Consider the following 18,680-nt stretch of genomic DNA (forward strand, 5'->3'; position numbering starts at 1 on the left):
ACACCCCATCCATCCTTGCCACCTGCCATTGGGATTTACAAACTTTCCATCACTTCTGGCACCTGCATTTTCCTTATGTGCTCTCTCCCCAATTAGAGTGTAAGCTCCCTGAAAACAAGGACTGCTTTGTTTTTCCTCCGGGTATCCTCAGTGGTTAGTGCAGTCCATGGCACATTTTAAGAACTTAATCAATGAATTTATTTGTTTATTTCTTTGTTCATTCATCTCTAAAATGAGAGGGCTGGACTAAATGACTTTTTTTTTTTTTTTTTAGTGAGGCAATTGGGGTTAAGTGACTTGCCCACGGTCACACAGCTAGTAAGTGTTAAGTGTCTGAGGCCGGATTTGAACTCAGGTCCTCCTGACTCCAGGGCTGGTGCTCTAGCCACTGCGCCATCTAGCTGCCCCCTAAATGACTTTTAATGTCCCTTCCAGTCTATGAGTCATAACATTTTCTCTCTTGTTACACAACTTTTAAAAAGTCTAACCACAATAGATGATGAATTTGAATCTTATTTAGGATTTCGTGGATGGCAAGCTGCCACCATCATTACCAAAAAAACCCAACCAAACAAAAAAAGTATTTAACTCCTTCAAAGGAAGTATATGCATATATATGTACATATATAGTCTTTCTTAAATGAATCTATTTTATTTAATGCAATAGTTCTTTAAAATGTTGGTCTTTAGAACTGAATCTCCTCTAGAATCAATTTCTTCAGAGTGAAATGTGTGTACTGGCAATATAAGATGGTCAGGGAATGGCTAAACATACAGATAGACTTGAGGGAAGGCATGGATATACAGCTTCAGAACCTTTCCTACCACTGTCTAAGAGAGATTGTGATTCTTGCCTTGAGAAGAGAGTCATGAAGCTGGCTTCTTTGTTCTCTGAGAGAAGGCACTAAACTAGAATTATATCTATCTTCTCTCCATCCCTAAATATTGCTGGTCTAGGGGCACAATTGGTTCCAAGCAAAAGTTTGCTTTCCTGGTGACATCTTCTAAAGGAGAGAGAATCTCCAACTTATACCTAAGAGTCTGACCCCTTTCCCATCAAATGCAGATTATGTGAAGGACCGTCACAAATGGTAAATAAAGCCATTTATCTATGCTAGAGCAAACAGATATAAGAAAAATTATAGTTTAGACTGTACCAGAAAATGCAGAGTGAATGAACCCAACTGCTTTGAGAATGATGAGATCTCCACTCGGACAAAGAGAACCCTATCTCATAGAAGATGAATTTCATGAAGTCTCCAGGAAGGAAAGCTAGAAATGAGGAGCATGTGGAAGAGCCAGGTTCTCCTGAATGTCTGCCACGTCCAAACTCAATCTTTCTCTCTACATGTCTACAGTTGGTCCTGAAGAGGGTCTGGAACCACATAAGCCTGTCTTAAAGGAATGAAGAACATCCCTCTCCAACATAGTTCTCACACCAACTCTGTCCCTAAAGCAGGCATGTAGAAGGACATCCCATTCTCTCCACAACTTAGAGAATCTCATGCAGAATATTACAGGCGGGCTGGAAATCTGAGTCATGTCAGCTGATTTGTGGAATGGGCTATCTTGGGAACTAGTGGATTCCAAATTTTTGGAAATTTTCATGCAGATAATGCATGATCACTTGCTGAGTTTGCTGTAGAGGGGATGCTTTTCAGACCAGGGACAGCTGAGTTAGCCATGGATATCTTTTTCCAAGTCCAAGATCCCATGATTCTGATATCCCATGAAAAATTTATTTTTGAGTTCACCTCTTCAGAGGTTGGGAAACACCCAAGGAAGGCCAGAAAAGCCTTTAGAAACCAATAAGTCATCCACATTTAAAATTTTTTACCCTTTTCTATTACTTTTTAGAAAGATTATCTCCATGGCAACCCCTCTTTTGGTTTGAATAAAAACCATTTCCAGTTGTGTTTTTGTCCCTAGTGCTTTAATAGAAAATGCATCCCAGGAAAGCAATATTTATGTTGGATGAATTTTAAAAGTATATTTATTTTTGTTGCATTATTTATTTCCTTGCCTTTGATGCATCAGCCATCCCTTGATCCCACAGCACCCATTTTCCAGTCCCTTCATAGATGGGAAACAACATGTTTTCTAAAGGAAGTGGACATTTCCCTAAACTTTTACAACGAAGTAGGCTAGGAAGTTTTTTAACCTGACATCTAAAAGGCTTGAGTGTTGTTGGGTTGTTTTTTTTTTTGTTGTTGTTGTTAGTTTGTTCATTTAAGGAGCTTTTAAATATAAGTTTTTATGACTGTATTCCAACAAAATTGATTTTCTTTGTAATACTATGCATTTTCTTTTATGTGTGAGTGTAGGTAAGCCTGCCTCAGTTTCCTCTTAACTTCCTAGGCATCCTTCTAGTCTCAAGTTAAATTCTACCTTCTGAAAGAAACATCTCTCAGGCCTCCATAATCTTTTGGGGGGGGGGCGGGTGGAGAAATGAAGGTTAAGTGACTTGCCCAGGGCCACACAGCTAGTAAGTGTCAAATGTCTGAGGCAAGATTTGAACTCAGGTCCTCCTGAACCCAGGGCCAGTGATTTATCCACTGAACCACCTGGCTACCCTCTCAGCTTACCTTTTTTTTTTTTTTTTTTTTGCTGAGGCAATTGGGGTTAAGTGACTTGTCCAGGGTCACACAGCTAGTAAGTGTTAAGTGTCTGAGGCCAGATTTGAACTCAGGTCCTCCTGAATCCAGGGCCAGTGGTCTCAGCTTACCTTTTAAAGAAGATGTGTGTTCTTTGAATAGTTAACTCAAGGCTGGGGGTGGTCTGATCTTCATTTTAATATAGCCTATCTCCAAATTTAATTGACCAATCAAAAGTGATTAGACATCTCTCAGGAAAACCTCTTCTTCAAAGGGCATATAAGCTGTGATCCCACTGCCATTAGGGGGTCTTTGGTCTGAGAGAGATATCCATTGACCATCCTTTTATTAATAACCTGCTGGCCTATTAATACAATGATTAAATTACCAAGAAATTATGCCTCTCATATTTTAATCATCACTGTTATGTGTACAAAGATAATGCCTAACACGGATTTTATAATTTACTGTATTAGAAAGATTGTTAGAAATGTGAATTCCTCTTTAATTCTTTTGGGTTATGGATTTAATTGTTAAGACTGATATAAAAAAAATCAGTAGCAAACTAGTCATTGAGTTAGGGTGTAAGTATTTTAAGATTTCAAGATCTAGCCACATGCTTAATTGGTTAAAGTGCAGTGATTGACTTCAGTTAAGAACTAGAAACTGCAAAGGAAAAGATTTTTCAGAAATCAGTCTGTAACCAGCTATAGTTTAGGAGTAAGATTAGATAATCATCTGGTTAATCATGTCCACCCACCTTTCAGGATAAATCTGTAGGAAGGCTTTATTAAATCTAACCCTACATAAATAGTGAATATCGTAAAGATATCACTTATTGTGATTTGTGATTACTATATAAAATCCTAAATGTTTGCTTATATTGTTCAATTATTTAATTATTATTTAAGTAACTCTGAAAGCTCTTGAAGGCTTCTGCTTGGGAAACCTAGCCATGTGCTGCCAGCATTAAATGAAATTCCTTTGGTCTCTTTGCCTTGGTCAAAAAGCAGCAGATTAGCTTAGAATCTTGGGATATTTTAGCCCACTAGCTTTTAAGCTACCCTAATGATAACAGGTGTGATTTCAAACTTTCAAACTTTACATTTATTTCCTAGTATATGCAGCTTGAAATTCCCAGAAGGAAGGGAATGGAAAGTTGGAATGCTCTTTTCTGGAAAGCTCTTTACCTGATAAGTCTCAAAGGTAAAGGAGGCAGGGGACTCCAGCCCTTTTAGGAAGTAGAGAAAAAGTTTATATGAGGCTAGGAATTGATGCTGGAAATTGTTACCACATGTCTTAAAAAGGAAATAAATGGGGGGCAGCTAGGTGGCGCAATGGATAAGGCACCAGCCTTGGATTCAGGAGGACCTGAGTTCAAACCCAGCCTCAGACACTTACTAGCTGTGTGACCCTGGGCAAGTCACTTAAACCCCATTGCCCCGCAAAAAAACAAACAAACAAAAAAGGAAATAAATGAATACATGGATAATAATCTTTTTTCTTTGAAAGTGCTAGGAACATCGGGCATTAGAGATTAAAATGTTACCCTTAGTGATTGTAAATCCAAATTTGATTTGATTTAAGCTAAAATCTGCCCTGAATGGGGCAGCTAGGTGGCACAGTGGATAGAGCACTGGCCCTGGACTCAGGAGTACCTCAGTTCAAATCTGACCTCAGACACTTAACACTTACTAGCTGTGTGACCCTGGGCAAGTCACTTAACCCCCATTGCCTCACTAAAAAAAAAAATCCATTAAAATCTGCCCTGAAGAAAATAAGAATAGGGTATGAGAATGCTCTCTTTATCAGGAATGTTATGAAAAATAACATCGAAAAAATATTTGTTTGTGAAAAGATATTTGTTATTTGGTGTTAAGAAAGTTATTAGCTGCATGGTCCCAAGAAAGTAATATTTACATTAATTTATTCCTCTGTAAAGGGATAATAATAGAAACTACCCTTCAGGGTTGTTGTGAGGATCCAATGATTGTAAAGTGTTTGGTACAGTGCTTGGCAAAGGGCAAATGTTATAAGAATGGTAATTAGTCTTATAGTCTTATTATTTCTTTGATTAGATGTAATTACTTCATACTTGATAACTTAATGTGGGTTTTTTTGGTCTTTTTAAAAATCTTAATAGTACTTTTTTTCCCAGTTACATGTAAAGATGGTTTTCAACAATTGTTTTTATAAGATTTTGAGTTCCAAATTTTTCTCCTTCCCTCCCTTCCCTCCCCCCTCCACAAGACAGCAACCAACATGATATAGGTTATATTAGTAAAATCATGTTAAACATTTATGTGGATTTTTAGATGTGATCAGTATACAATGTCAGTTGTGATGAGATGAATGATTTTCTGTGTGAGGTAATTTGTAAGTGCATTCACCTGAACTGGTAATGGATTTGTTTCAAAATTTAAATACATAAATACATAATATAATATATGGTATTGTTATGCTTTTAAATTTTCTGATATTGTATAATTTGGTGAATAATTGTATATGCTATATTATTTGGGATGTGTAAATATAATAATTCCAAATTGTATACAGAGAACAACTTATAGGCAAAATTGTCTATAGTAAACCATGTTTGGATATTAATGATGTTCAAATGAACATAAACACCAAATACTGCTCTCATAATCCCTTTAAACAATGGAAACGTCTTTCAGATGACTCTTAAGTAGTTTGCATGCACTTCTATACATATTCTAATCTCAGATTAAATAACAAACATATGTAAAAATCAGATTTCTCATTAGGGTGACAAGATAGCTCCTAAGTTACTACTCTTTACTAACATAACCATCTCTACTGAAATCCTGTTCCTTAAAACAAAAACAAGAAAGGTTACTGACAAACAGGGCCCTCACTATAATACATACATACATATATATATATATATATATTTTTTTTCTTTTTAGTGAGGCAATTGGGGTTAAGTGATTTGCCCAGGGTCACACAGCTAGTAAGTGTTAAGTGTCTGAGGCCGGATTTGAACTCAGGTACTCCTGACTCCAGGGTCCTTGCTCTATTGACTGTGCCACGTAGCTGCCCCCAGGTGCTATGATTTGGAAAGCCTAGTTGTTGCTATTGTTGCTTGTCCTCCATCACAGTAAAGAGGAAGGACCACTTATGCTTCGATTTCCTACTCTGTCTCTATCTTTTCAAAGAAAAGAAGTGCTCACAGACTTTGAGACTGGAACAATTTCTCTAAAACGATTAAAGTACTCCAAGACATTTATGATAGAGACTCTTGGAATGAGAAGAGGTAATCAGCACCATAGGTGTGGTAGGTCAGTGGGCTGGAGTAAATAGATGATGGAATAAGAAGTTGAAGTTTGAGGACATATTCATGTGGGAAAGGAATGACTTAGTGGTGATATAAGGAAAATTGAGATATTCAGCTAATTATCAAGTTGTGACACTACCAGTGATCCCTTAATTAGTGAGTCAAATTAATGAGTGAGTCAAAAAGGATGAAATATCACAGGCTGAAAAATCCTCATGCCCCCAAGTGACTTCCAAAAGTCAACTCGATGAGTCAGAAAGAAAAACTCTAAGAAGGGATGAGCCCACTTCCCTCCAAGACTCATAGAAAATGAAAAGACAGGAGAAGAGGAAGCCGCTTGAATTTGTGGAACCAGTCAATTGGATGCACAAGTGCAGGCAATCTCCATCAGGAATGGAGCCAACATTCCTGTATGAGCTCATTAGGCACAAGAAAGGTTGGAATGAATGATGTGTTACTGAGCTACCCTCTCCACCCCCAATTCTGTATCTCCTTTTTCCCACTGAGCTCCCACATGGGAGCCTGAAGCTTTTTCATTTGGGAACAAGTTTCCCTTTATGTAATTTTATAAGTGGAAAAGGACATTATTAGATAAGAGCCATTAAAAATAGCACTGGCCCTGGATTCAGGAGGACCTGAGTTCAAATCCTATCTCAGACTCTTGACACTTACTAGCTGTGTGGCCCTGGGCAAGTCATTTAACCCCAATTGGCTCGCCAAAAAAAAAAAAAATATATATATATATATATATATCTGCTCTGCCACTGCACCCTATGGACATCTGACACAGATAAAACCTTCCATACATACTGATTTCCCCATTAGAATGTGAGCTCCAGGAGAACAGGGACTATCTTTCTTTTCCATTTCTATCTCCATAACTTAACATTGTGCTTTGCACATCGTAAGTACTTAATAAATTCTTTATTCATTCATTTTAATCATTTACAAATGTTTATCTTTTTTTTTTTTGAAAAGTATTTGCTGTAGGGTTTTGCAAGTTTGGATATACTAATGGAAATAGAATTGGAAGGAGAGAATAGGGGGGAACATCCCAAAGGAAAAGAGAGAAACAGATTTAACTCTGAGGTATTTGCCAGTGCACTATCTCTATTTGGGGGCTCAGAGCTAATTATTAAAAAAAAATAGAAACAATTGGGGGCAGCTGCGTGGTGTAGTGGATAAAGCACCGGTCCTGGATTCAGGAGGACCTGAGTTCAAATCCTGCCCCAGACACTTGACACACTAGCTGTGTGACCCTGGGCAAGTCACTTAACCCTCATTACCCTGCAAAAAAGAGAAAGAAACAATTACAAACCCTTTGATACAAATTCTCAGGACAGAAAAGGAACATTTATAGTAGAGTCCCAGTTTAAATGAGGAATCAGTAATAGGGCAAGGGAAACAAATAGAAATGATTGAATGTGTTGTGTGTGTACAGAATATACAAATGAATACAAGGTAGTTTAGGTAGGGAAGACACTAGCAGCTAGGTGACTGACATTCCATGTATAAGGTGTAATTTGAACTGAGTCTTAAAGGAATTAAGGGCTTCCTAGGAAGCGGTTGGCATAATGGATTTGGACTTGGAGTCAGAAAGACCCAAGTTCAACTCTCATCTTGGATGAATACTAGCTGTGTGACCCTGGGCAAGTCACTTAACTTCTTGTTTCTCAGTTCTCAATCTATCATGCTATGGGCAGAGATGAGAAGAGAATACTTCATCTCCTTAAACATGACCTAGTTTGATGCCCTTATTATCAACAACTTCTTGTGTCCTAAGAAGGAGGAGTTTATCCAGGCTCTTTGGATAGTCAGACTTCTTGTGGCATTTATAAAAACTGGGCAAAGCAGAAACTTCTTTAATTTCTCAATAAAGGCTGTTCCCCTTCCCATAATGGGCTTTATCCAAGTAGGCAGGTGCTACCACTTCCTCATTGGCTCCCCACTCCTTCTAAGAAATGAAGTGCTCAAGGACTTTGAGATTGGAACAGCTCCTCAAAAACAGATGAAGAGGGGCACTAGGTGGAGCAGTGGATAGAGCACTGACCCTGGATTCAGGATTACATGAGTTCAAATTCGGCCTCAGACACTTAACACTTACTAGCTGTGTGATCCTGGGCAAGTCACTGTTAAGGGCTAAAATTCTAGCTAAACTGTCTAAAATATCTAATGAGTGGTCGCCAATAAATTATAAGCTTTAGCAAGAGTTAGACTTTTAAGCATTTATTAAGGAGAATAAGAATTTGGTAAAGAGAGAGAAAAAGGCCTAGATTTCTATCTATTAAAGGGAGAGCACATTTCTAGCTCCCTTCTCCACCAGAGTCCAGAGGAAAAGAGCGCGAGACTCAGCGCCAGTCTCTTCCTTCCTCCTCCCACTAGCCCGTGTCAGGAAGTGACGCCAAAGAAAAGACTCCTGGTCTTGCCCTCAAAGACCTTCGCTTCATGGGTGAAACTCTTCTACAGTAAGTCTCCAGCAGGTGGCGTCATTCCAATCGTTACATCACTTAACCCCAATTGCCCAGCAAAAAAACCCCAAAAAACCAAAAACCAAAACAAAACAAAACAGATGAAGAAGGGCAGCTAGGTGGCGCAGTGGATAGAGCACCGGCCCTGGATTCAGGATGACCTGAGTTCAAATCAGATCTCAGACACTTGACACTTAATAGTTGTGTGACCCTGGGCAAGTCACTTAACCCCAATTGCCTCACCAAAAAAAACCCAAAACAAAACCAACAGATGAAGAGCTCTAAGATAATCACACTGCAGCCTTCCTAGAAAGGCAACACCCTCAAATGAGAAGAGTTCTCTTCTACCTCTTAGCTTAGCCAATACCATAGGAGTACTAGGTTGCTGGGCTGAAGCAAATAAGGAAAGATGAAATTAGAAGCTGAAGTTTCAGGGCATATTCTTGGAGGAAAAGGATAACTGAAGAAAATAGAGAAAGGCAAAAAAGTGAATAACAAAAGAGACTAAAGAAGTATGGTACTCTACTTTGATACAAACAGGGCTAAGACCCTGTTTTTTTATCCCCAGACGTCATCTGGGTCTGGAGCGAATCTGGGAGTGTGAATCTGGACTGAGGTCCAGACAAACATTGAAGATCATCATTCTACAGGGAGGCTGGGTCAAGTTATACCTGGTTTCTATTTGCCTGCCTAGGTTAAAAGGAGCATTGGAGGACTAAGTCTTGAGGCAAAGCAAGTAATATAAGAAATAGAAACCTATCAACTACATACTGGAATTCTTACCATTTATTCAAAGTTCAAAGAGATCCATAGAAAAGCAAATCTCAACATCCATTACTTCTCTGCTAGGAGATAAGATTTTTTTCATTTTCATTTTTATTTAGCATTTTATTTTCCCCTAATTACATGTAAAAACAATTTTTAACATCCATTTTTAAAACTTTGTGTTCTGAATTCTCTTCCTTCTTCCCTCCCCACATCCCCTGCACTTTGAGAAGGCAAGCAATTCAACACAAGTTATACATGTGTAGTCATGCAAAACATTTCCATATTTGTCATGTTGTGAAAGAAAACAGACCAAAAAACTCAAGAAAAAGAAACTTTAAAAAATTATGTTTCAATCTGTATTCAGACACCACCGATTCTTTCTCCAGGGATGGATAGCATTTTTCATCATAAGTCCTTCAGAGTTGCCCTGGATCATTGAATTGGTGGGAATAGCTAAGTCATTCACAACTGATCATCTTACAATACGGCTGTTACTTTGTACACATTTCACTTTGCATCAGCTCATGTAAGTGTTTCCAGGTTTTTCTTATAGCACAATATTATTCTCTCATAATCACATACCACAATTTGTTCAGCCATTCCCCAATTGGTGGACATCCCCTCAATTTCCAATTCTTTGCCACCAGAAAAGAGCTGCTATAAATATTTTTTTGTAAATATCAGTCTTTCTTTCCCTTTTTGTTTTCTATCTCTTTTTGGATACAGACCTAGTAGTGGTAATGCTAGGTCAGGGTATACATGGATTTATAGCCCTTAAGACATAGTTTAAAATTGCTCTACAGAATGGTTGAATCAGTTTGCAACTTGCTAGGAGATAAGATTAACCAGTTGGGGAACTTTCAAACAATAGTTTTGGTTTTTTTTAGTGAGGCAATTGGGGTTAAGTGACTTGCCCAGGGTCACACAGCTAGTAAGTGTTAAGTGTCTGAGGCCAGATTTGAACTCAGGTCCTCCTGATTCCAGAGTCGGTGCTTTATCCACTGCTCCACCTGGCTGCCCCCGCAAACAATAGTTTTAACCAGAGGTATACTGTAGTCAACTTGTACTGATTTGTGGGCAAATGCTACATGCTTTGATTTATTGCTTTGTGGGTTGTAGACATAAGAAAGTGATGGCAAGATTGTTAATAATAACTTTAAATTTAAAAGTCTGTTGTCCTATTCCAAGAACCAGTTAAACATTTACCAGCATACCCTTGCTCCATTAGTAAGAGCTTCTATTTGTGTAACGCTCTCAGGTTTGCCAAGGAATTTTCAGACATAATCTCATTGTAGCTTCACAACAGAGTTATTGTTGTTCAATCATTCAGTCATGTCTGATTCTTTGTGACTCCTTGAACTTGTCCATGAGGTTTTCTTGGCAAAGATACTGGAGTGGTTTGCCATTTCCTTCTCTAGCTTATTTTACAGATGAGGAAACTGAGGCAAACTGGGTTAAGTGACTTGCCCCAGAGTTACATAAATAGTAAATTCCTGAGGCTGGGTTTGAACTAAGATCTTCCTGACTCCAAAGCCCACGGCTGTAACTACTCTCACAATAGATATGTTATTGTTGCCCTCATTTTCAAATGAAAAAACTGAGACAAAAAATTTTAATAATATGCCTCAGGTCCCAGAGGTAGTAAGTGCTCAACTCCCACACTTTATCATTTTTTGCTCTACTCAATAGTACCTCTTTCAAAACCTGACTTATTACACAAGCCATCAGTTTGGGCCATTACCTTCCTTTTTCGGTTGATGGGGATTTCCAGCTAAGAGAACACAGCTGGCTCTCTCTACCCTCCACCCACAGCTATGAGTTAATATCCAGCCACCACTTTTTCCTCCATAATCTCTTATCTGTAGCTTCATATGGAAAATGTGTTGAATAATATTTCTCAAGGAAGTGTTAAGTTCCATTAGCAATCATCATCTCTTTTTCCATATTCCTAATTTAGGTAATTTTCTTACCCTCTCCTTAAAAAGTGTTTTCAGCAGGATTAAATTTAGTATTTTAGGGGCAGCAAGGTGGAGCAGTGGATAGAGCAACAGCCCTGGATTCAGGAGGACCTGAGTTCAAATCTGGCCTCAGGTACTTGACACTTACTAGCTGTGTGACCCTGGGCAAGTCACTTAACCCTCATTGCCCCACCAAAAAAAAAAAAAAAAAAAGGACGTAGAGGGTGTGAGAGACAGAGATAAGGAGGGGGAACATTCCAGGAATGAGGTTGTTGCCTGTGAAAAGACATGGAATTGATAAGTAAAATGTTGCGTGTGAGAAATAACTGGAAGGCTTATTTGAATGGCCCGGAGTGTGCTTGAAGAGAAGTAATATACACAAAAAGGCAGGAAATGTTAAAATGGAGTCAGATCTAAAAGAGTTTTCGATGCTAAACAGAGGAGTTTATATTTGATCCAAGTTTGGCGGCCACCGGAGTTTATTGCACAGAGGAAGGATCAATCTAGATTAATCATAATGGCTGGCATCATCAGTTGGGTCAAGTCAATAAGCATTTATTAAGCTCCAACTATATACCAGACAGTGCTGGGGATACAAAGATAGCTCAAAACAGCCCCTGCCGTTAAGGAGCTCACAGTGTAATGGGGGAGACAGTATACAAAAAGCTCTATACTATATATATTTCTATACACACACAGGAAAACAAATTGTGTTCTGTGAAAAATGCAATTCAAAATTATAATTCTGAAAGAAAAATGAATTTGGAGAATTCAGAGAAGCATGGCAAGATTTCTGTCAACTGATAGAAGGGGAAAGAAAAAAGAAAATAATATGCACAATGATGTCACTGATGCAAATGGAAATTAATTCTATGTAATAATTATGACCAAGCCTGGCCTCAGGGAGGAGTTGGGAAAATGCCTCTCCCTACTTTCTTGTCAGAAGTGGGGGACTCCAGGTGTGGATGATACCACTAATGAAATTGGTTGGTTGATTTTTAGGGACTATTTTTTTCTTCTTTCCTTTTTACAAGGCTCTCTAAGTTGAGGAGGGGAGATGTATTTGAAAATGAGGATCAGGATAATGTAAACTCCAAAGATAGCAATAAAGATAAGATTTTTAAAACCCAAATATTTAGCATTTTGAGAGCCCTTTGCAATTTACCAAGTGCATATACTCTCTCACTTGATTTTTGCAAATGTCCTGCTGGTGAGGATGAGGAAAATATCACAATGATACCTCCCTTCCAGAATGGCTACAGGGGCTGGGCTTGAAGCAAGTCTGGTGGTTGGGGGATGCTGCTCTTCCCAAGACTCTTGGGTTCAGCATCCTTGGCTTACTCTAACAGGATATGAGGAGAGATGGTGGTGAAGGTGGTGGTGGTATTAGGAATGTATAGGACATATCTGTCTCCTTAGGCTTGATGAGAAATTGCTGAATATGCTATTATAAAGAAATGAGATTCCAATACAGGCTAAATGACTTGGCCAGGATCACACAGCTAGTGAGAATTAGAAGTGTTATGAACCAGCCCAGGTCCCTGCGGAGACCTCACAAATCTAGCACTATTTCTCCCATCCCAAATGGGCACCTTCCAACCCTAAGATACCAGCCCTCTAGACAATGATTGCCAGTACCCAGTGAAATCATCTTCCAAGTTGTCAGGACAAGAAGGAGGTGAGAGCTTACACCTTCGAACAGCTGCTACAGAGACTAAGAGAGGAGAGATGTTGGGACCCAGCAGTGGCCAGGGTAATCAGTGACTAGAGACCAACTTGGGGACAGGCACAGAAAGCCAGTGCTGATGACTGAAGCTCATGGAATCCAGGACAACTAACTAGTGTGCCCAGGAGGCCTGACCACTCCCAAGAGAAGAGTCATGTGAAAGGCAGGCCCCACTGTTGACAAATACCCACCTATGTGACTTCAGTTTCTTTATCTGCTCAAGGAACAGGCAGTACAGGGTGACCTCTTGGGTCCCAAATGCTAAACCTCTCATTAATAACTAAAATTCTTAGCTGAATCAACCTGACTGAAACCCAGACATTAAACAACTAAACTAAAAAAAGGGAGACATAAACAGAAGAAAAAATTCTGAGTTTAAAGCAACAGGAAAGCTGAGAAGGAAGTGGGTGGGGGGGTCCCGGATGGGAGGGACTGCCCAGCAGTTAGACGCCAAAAGGCTTTCAGATTCCATGTCATAGGAGCTTACTGTCCCATATAGGTTATACATGTGCATTCAGCAGAGTATATTTCCATATTGGTCATGTTGTGAAAGAAAACAGAGACCAAACACACACATACACACACACACACACACACACACACACACACACACACACACAAAAGTGAAAATATTATGTTTTGGCCTGCATTCAGACTCCATCAGTTCTTTCTTTGCATGTGGATAGCATTTTTCATCATTACTTTTTTGGACTTGTTTTGGATCATTGCATTGCTGAGAAGAACTAAGTCATTCAGATTTGATCATCATACAGTATTGCTGTTACTGTGTACAATGTTCTCCTGGTTTTGTTCATTTCACTCTGCATCAGTTCAGGTAAGTCTCCCCAGGTATTTCTGAAACCATCCTGCTGGTCATTTCTTATAGCTCAATAATATTTCATCACAACTTGTTCATCCATTCCTCAAATGATAGGCATCCCCTTGATTTCCAATTCTTTGCTACCACAAAAAGAGCTGTTAAATATTTTTTGTACAAATAGGACCTTTTCCATTTTTTAATCTCTTTGGGATATAGGCTTAGTGATATTGCTGGGTCAAAGGATATGCCCAATTTTTATAGTACTTTGGGCATAGTTCCAAAATGCTCTCCAGAATGATTGGATCAGTTCACAATTCCACCAACAATGCATTAGTGTCCCAAATAGAAAGGAAGGAAACAAGCATTTATTAGGTACCTAGTATATTCCAAGCACTCTTTTTTTTGTTGTTGTTGTTTTTGGTTTTGGTTTTTTTTGTGGGACAATTAGGATCAAGTGACTCGCCCAGGGTCACACAGCTAGCAAGTGTTAAGTGTCTGAGACTAGATTTGAACTCAGGTCCTCCCAAATCCAGTGCCAGTGTTTTATCTACTGCACCACCTAGCTGCCCCCCACCCCAAGCACTTTTCAAATATTAGCTCATTTTATCCTCACAACAAGGGTGGGGTAGGGAGAGAAAAAGGAGAGAAGTATATAGATGTATTCATGGAGCCCTTAAATTTTATAAATGAGGAAACTGAGGCAAATAGGTTAAGCAACTTGTCCAGGCTCACACACCTAGTAAGTTCATAAGGCAAGAACTCAACTCAGGTCCTCCTGAGTCCAGGGCCAACACTGTGCCATCCAGCCTTGGAAGGGTTAACTATAAATTTTTCCCTTCAAGAAACCAAATGAATTCAAAGAAGTCAAGTCTCAGAGGTGGGGCAGTAGAATGGAAAAAAGAATGGATCAAAAATTAGTAGGGGAGGGGGCAACTAGGTGGAGCAGTGGATAAAGCACCGGCCCTGGATTCAGGAGTACCTGAGTTCAAATCCGGCCTCAGACACTTGACACTTACTAGCTGTGTGACCCTGGGCAAGTCACTTAACCCCCATTGCCCCGCAAAGCAAAAAGAAAAAAAAAAATTAGTAGGGGCTCTGAATTGAAACTCAAGGTCTGCAACTATCCTAAGACCTGTCCCAGGATCTTCCTGACCTTGGTTTCTTTACTTAGTAAAATGACAGAGGTCAGACTAGATAAATCAAAGTTCCATCCTCATTCTGTTGCTCTCTGTTAATCAGATTACTGAATCGGTGAGCTATTGTCTTCTAATCTGCAGGCCTCAGAACCCTGAGAGTCAATGTCTATCAGTCAGTAAATATATATTAAGTACCTACTATGTGCCACCTACTTTGGGGCAGCTAGATGGTACAGTGGATAGAGCACTGGGCCTGGAGTCAGAACTTACTAGCTTACGTGACCTTGGCCAAGTCACTTAACCCTATTTGCTTCAGTTTCCTCATCTGTAAAATGAGCTGGAGAAGGAAATGGCAAACCACTCCAGTATCTCTGCCAAGAAAACCCAAACTGGGGTCATGAAGAGGCAGACATGACTCAACAACCCCAAATCATACACTGCTCCCTTTCATACAATCAGTACTTTGGCCTAATAGAAGCACTCTCAACCTCCAGAACTAACACCACATTTTGAACCTTCAAGAAGACCTGGATAGCCCTTCCTCCCAGTCTTCCTCCATTTAAATATTCAACCCATTGTTCAAAATTGCACATCACTGGGCAGAACTAGCACACCACAGTATATGGTGCCTGGAACACAATAAGCACTTCATAAATGCTTGTTAGGGAATTGATGGATGACAGTGAAGAAAAATGCTGGGTTTGGAGTCAGAATCAATTGATAAACATAAATTAAACTCCCATTACATGCCACATGCTTTCTGAGCTCTGGGGATACAGTGTTTACCTTCAGGGAGACAATACATAGTTAAGTAGGGATGGGAAATATTGAGTTCTCTCTTTACTAATATTTGGTATGCTTTAATAAATGCTTAATGCCCCAAATTGATGCTAAAGCTTCTAATTTATAAGTAGCAATATATTAGAAACACCAGTTAAGTTTCCCTAAACTTGGGACATAGATAGGCACCCCATATAATTTTTTTTTAGTGAGGCAATTGGGGTTAAGTGACTTGCCCAGTGTCACACAGCTAGTAAGTGTTAAGTGTCTGAGGCCAGATTTGAACTCAGGTACTCCTGACTCCAGGGCCAGTGCTCTATCCACTGCGCCACCTAGCTGCCCCCACCCCATATAATTTTAAACACCACATTCCTAAGGCAGGGAAACAGAAGTATGGGATAACATACATAATCTTTATAAACCTTAATTACTATATGAGTACTAAACAACAACAGTTACAGCAAATCCTCTGAACAATGTAAGAAAGGGACTCATGCCAGAGGATTTTCTCTGGCAAAGAGCTAGTAGTCCCTGGGGAAAACTACACCTTCAGAATTGGCATGGTAACAGCACTCCCTGTTAGGAGCTTCCCTGAACTGCAAGAGGAGTTATCTTCCAAGGTAAGAGGCCAAGCCTGCTAGGAGGTCTGTCTATTCTACAACTGCAAGAGATTGAGACTCTATATGTGTCTCTGGAGAGAATTGCTCATTGATGGCTGACTTCATTTTCTATGACCCTTGTTTGAGTTCTTTTTGTTTCTTTCTTAAATCTGCCAATAAACCATTTCTTCTCTAAGTCATACGAGCCAAGAAAATGGATTGTATCATATAATACATTTTCTAGATCTTCTGGACTAAGATTTTCAACCAGGGGTCCGTGAACTTCTTTAATTGGATTTTTTATAACTGTATTACAACATAATTGGTTTCCTTTGAAATCCTATATATTTTATACATCTAAAATCATTATTTCATGAAGATATCCCTAGGCTTCCCCCAGGCTACCAAAGGGGTCAATGAAACAAAAAATATTCAGAACTGTTGTAGACAGAGATGAGAGATATCATACATACCAACTCCAAACAGTACTGAGTATCATGTGAGAAGCTCTGAAACAGCATTACATCTCTGGATCTCAGTTTCCTTCCTCATCTACAGAAAAGGAGGTGGGACTAGATCAGGATCTAGTAGCGCACAATACTCCTACATCTGCCCCAATCAAATGAAAATATAATGGGAAATCTTTAACAAAATAAAGTACAATGAAACATAGATAATGTAACAGGTGGTTTTTTTTGGTTTGTTTTTGGTTTTTTTTTTTTTTTAGGGAGGCAATTGGGGTTAAGTGACTTGCCCAGGGTCACACAGCTAGTAAGTGTTAAGTGTCTGAGGCTGGATTTGAACTCAGGTACTCCTGACTCCAGGGCCGGTGCTCTATCCACTGTGCCACCTAGCCGCCCCAACAGGTGGTTTTCTAAGTTAATATGTGTCCAGAGGGACCCTTATGTACTGCTGCCTCTTATTTCTATCCAGAGTTTGACACAACTAAGCTAAATGACCTTTAAGGGTCCTTCTGATACCAAATCTATTCACCTGTTGCTTATCACCAGCCCCATGACTTCCTCTTCATAGTGCCTCCCTTCAAGAACAGTTTGAAATGGGAAATACAATAAAGAGGTTTTCCACCAAAGTCTTACCTGCACATACCCCAAATTCTGAGCATGCCTCTCTCCCTGCATTATGGAGAAATAAAAATAGTTGAAAGCCATAGAGTTAATAGGGGAGAAATTAGCACAGTAAAAACCCTATCTGAGTTCAGCATGTAATTTAAGGGAATTTTAGGTATAATTTTTAGATAAGTAATCTTTCCACAGGGGCATAGATCTATAAGTGACCTTAAGGTCATTCTATTTGGGGCAGCTAGGTGGCATCTGGATGGAGCACAGGGCTTGGAGTCAGGAAGATTCATCTTCACGAGTTCAAATCCGGCCTCTGACACTAGCTTCGTGCCCCTGGGCAAGTCATTTAACCCTGCTTTCCTCAATTTCCTCATCTGTAAAATGAGCTGGAGAAGGAATGGCAAACCACTTCACTATCTTTGTCAAGAAAATCCCAAATGGAGTCACAAAGAATCAGACATGACTGAACAATTTTCTATTTGATTCCATTCTCTGATTCTGTTCTCTAACTTTCTGAACCATGTTAAAGTTCATATCAGAAGTTCAGTTTTCCTGTTTGAATTAAGTTTAAAAGTTGTTTCCATAGAAATAACTTTAATTGAAAGAAAACTCTTGTCTCTCTATTCAGCTGTGCATATATTGTTGTCATTTCCGTCACGTGCAACTCTTTGTGACCCCATTTGAGGTTTTCTTGGCAAAGATACAGGAGTAGTTTGCTATTTCTTTCCCTGACTCATTTGACAGATGAGGAGATGGAACCGATTTGTCTAAGGATGCAGAGCTGGTGAGGCCAAATTTGACTCAAAAGATGTCTTCCTGACTACAGATCCCACACTGAACCCACTGTTCCTTCCATATCCACATATAATTAAGGGAGATCTGTTATCCTACCAAGCCTTACAGGATGCTGGTGGATGCCAAGAAGTCTATTATCTCTGAACAGAGATAATAACTAACAAGCAGAGGGACTCTATCAATTAACTTTTCCTGACATCAGGATGGAAGGAGAGATTAGTGCTAACCCAAACATCCAGCCAATCATTAGGTTTTCCATCATCTATGATATTTCAAGCTTTGTAAACAATCATTGTTTTCTATCACTGACACTCTCTATTCTTTGTTCTCTTGTCTTTCCCAAGCTATAGGAAAGCTAGTAAGCCTGATCTTTTGGTGAATTGAGGAGTCGAGACCCCTTTTATTGATAATTGCTAGCCTCACTGATAAATTGAATGCCCTCAGAACTTTGTGACTCAGTTTACTTTAATTTCAATTGCAACAAAACTGAAGCAGCCCCAAAAGATGACATGACTTACCCAAAGTCACACAGAGATTCAAAGGCAGACCCCACATTTGAACTCCAATTCACTGACTACAGACTAGACCTTCCTCCACAGCATGATGATTGGTGCAGGATAAAGTGATTTGGCAGCTGGGTGGCACAGTGGATAGAGTGC

General features: G+C 39.4%; 1 protein-coding gene across 1 annotated transcript in view; it reads right to left on the reverse strand.

Annotated features, from left to right (window-relative positions):
* The window catches only part of TNFSF10 (TNF superfamily member 10), a 46,123-nt gene extending 29,436 nt beyond the window's left edge, over nt 1-16,687 (reverse strand). The window contains exon 1 of the mRNA XM_043997047.1: nt 16,621-16,687. Within this exon, the coding sequence (XP_043852982.1) occupies nt 16,621-16,668 (48 nt within the window). The 5' untranslated portion in view covers nt 16,669-16,687. The remainder of the gene's footprint in view (nt 1-16,620) is intronic.
* Nucleotides 16,688-18,680: the final 1,993 nt, after the last annotated feature.

This window comes from Dromiciops gliroides, chromosome 3 (assembly GCF_019393635.1).
Source record: "Dromiciops gliroides isolate mDroGli1 chromosome 3, mDroGli1.pri, whole genome shotgun sequence".
NCBI classification, from domain to species: Eukaryota; Metazoa; Chordata; class Mammalia; order Microbiotheria; family Microbiotheriidae; genus Dromiciops; species Dromiciops gliroides.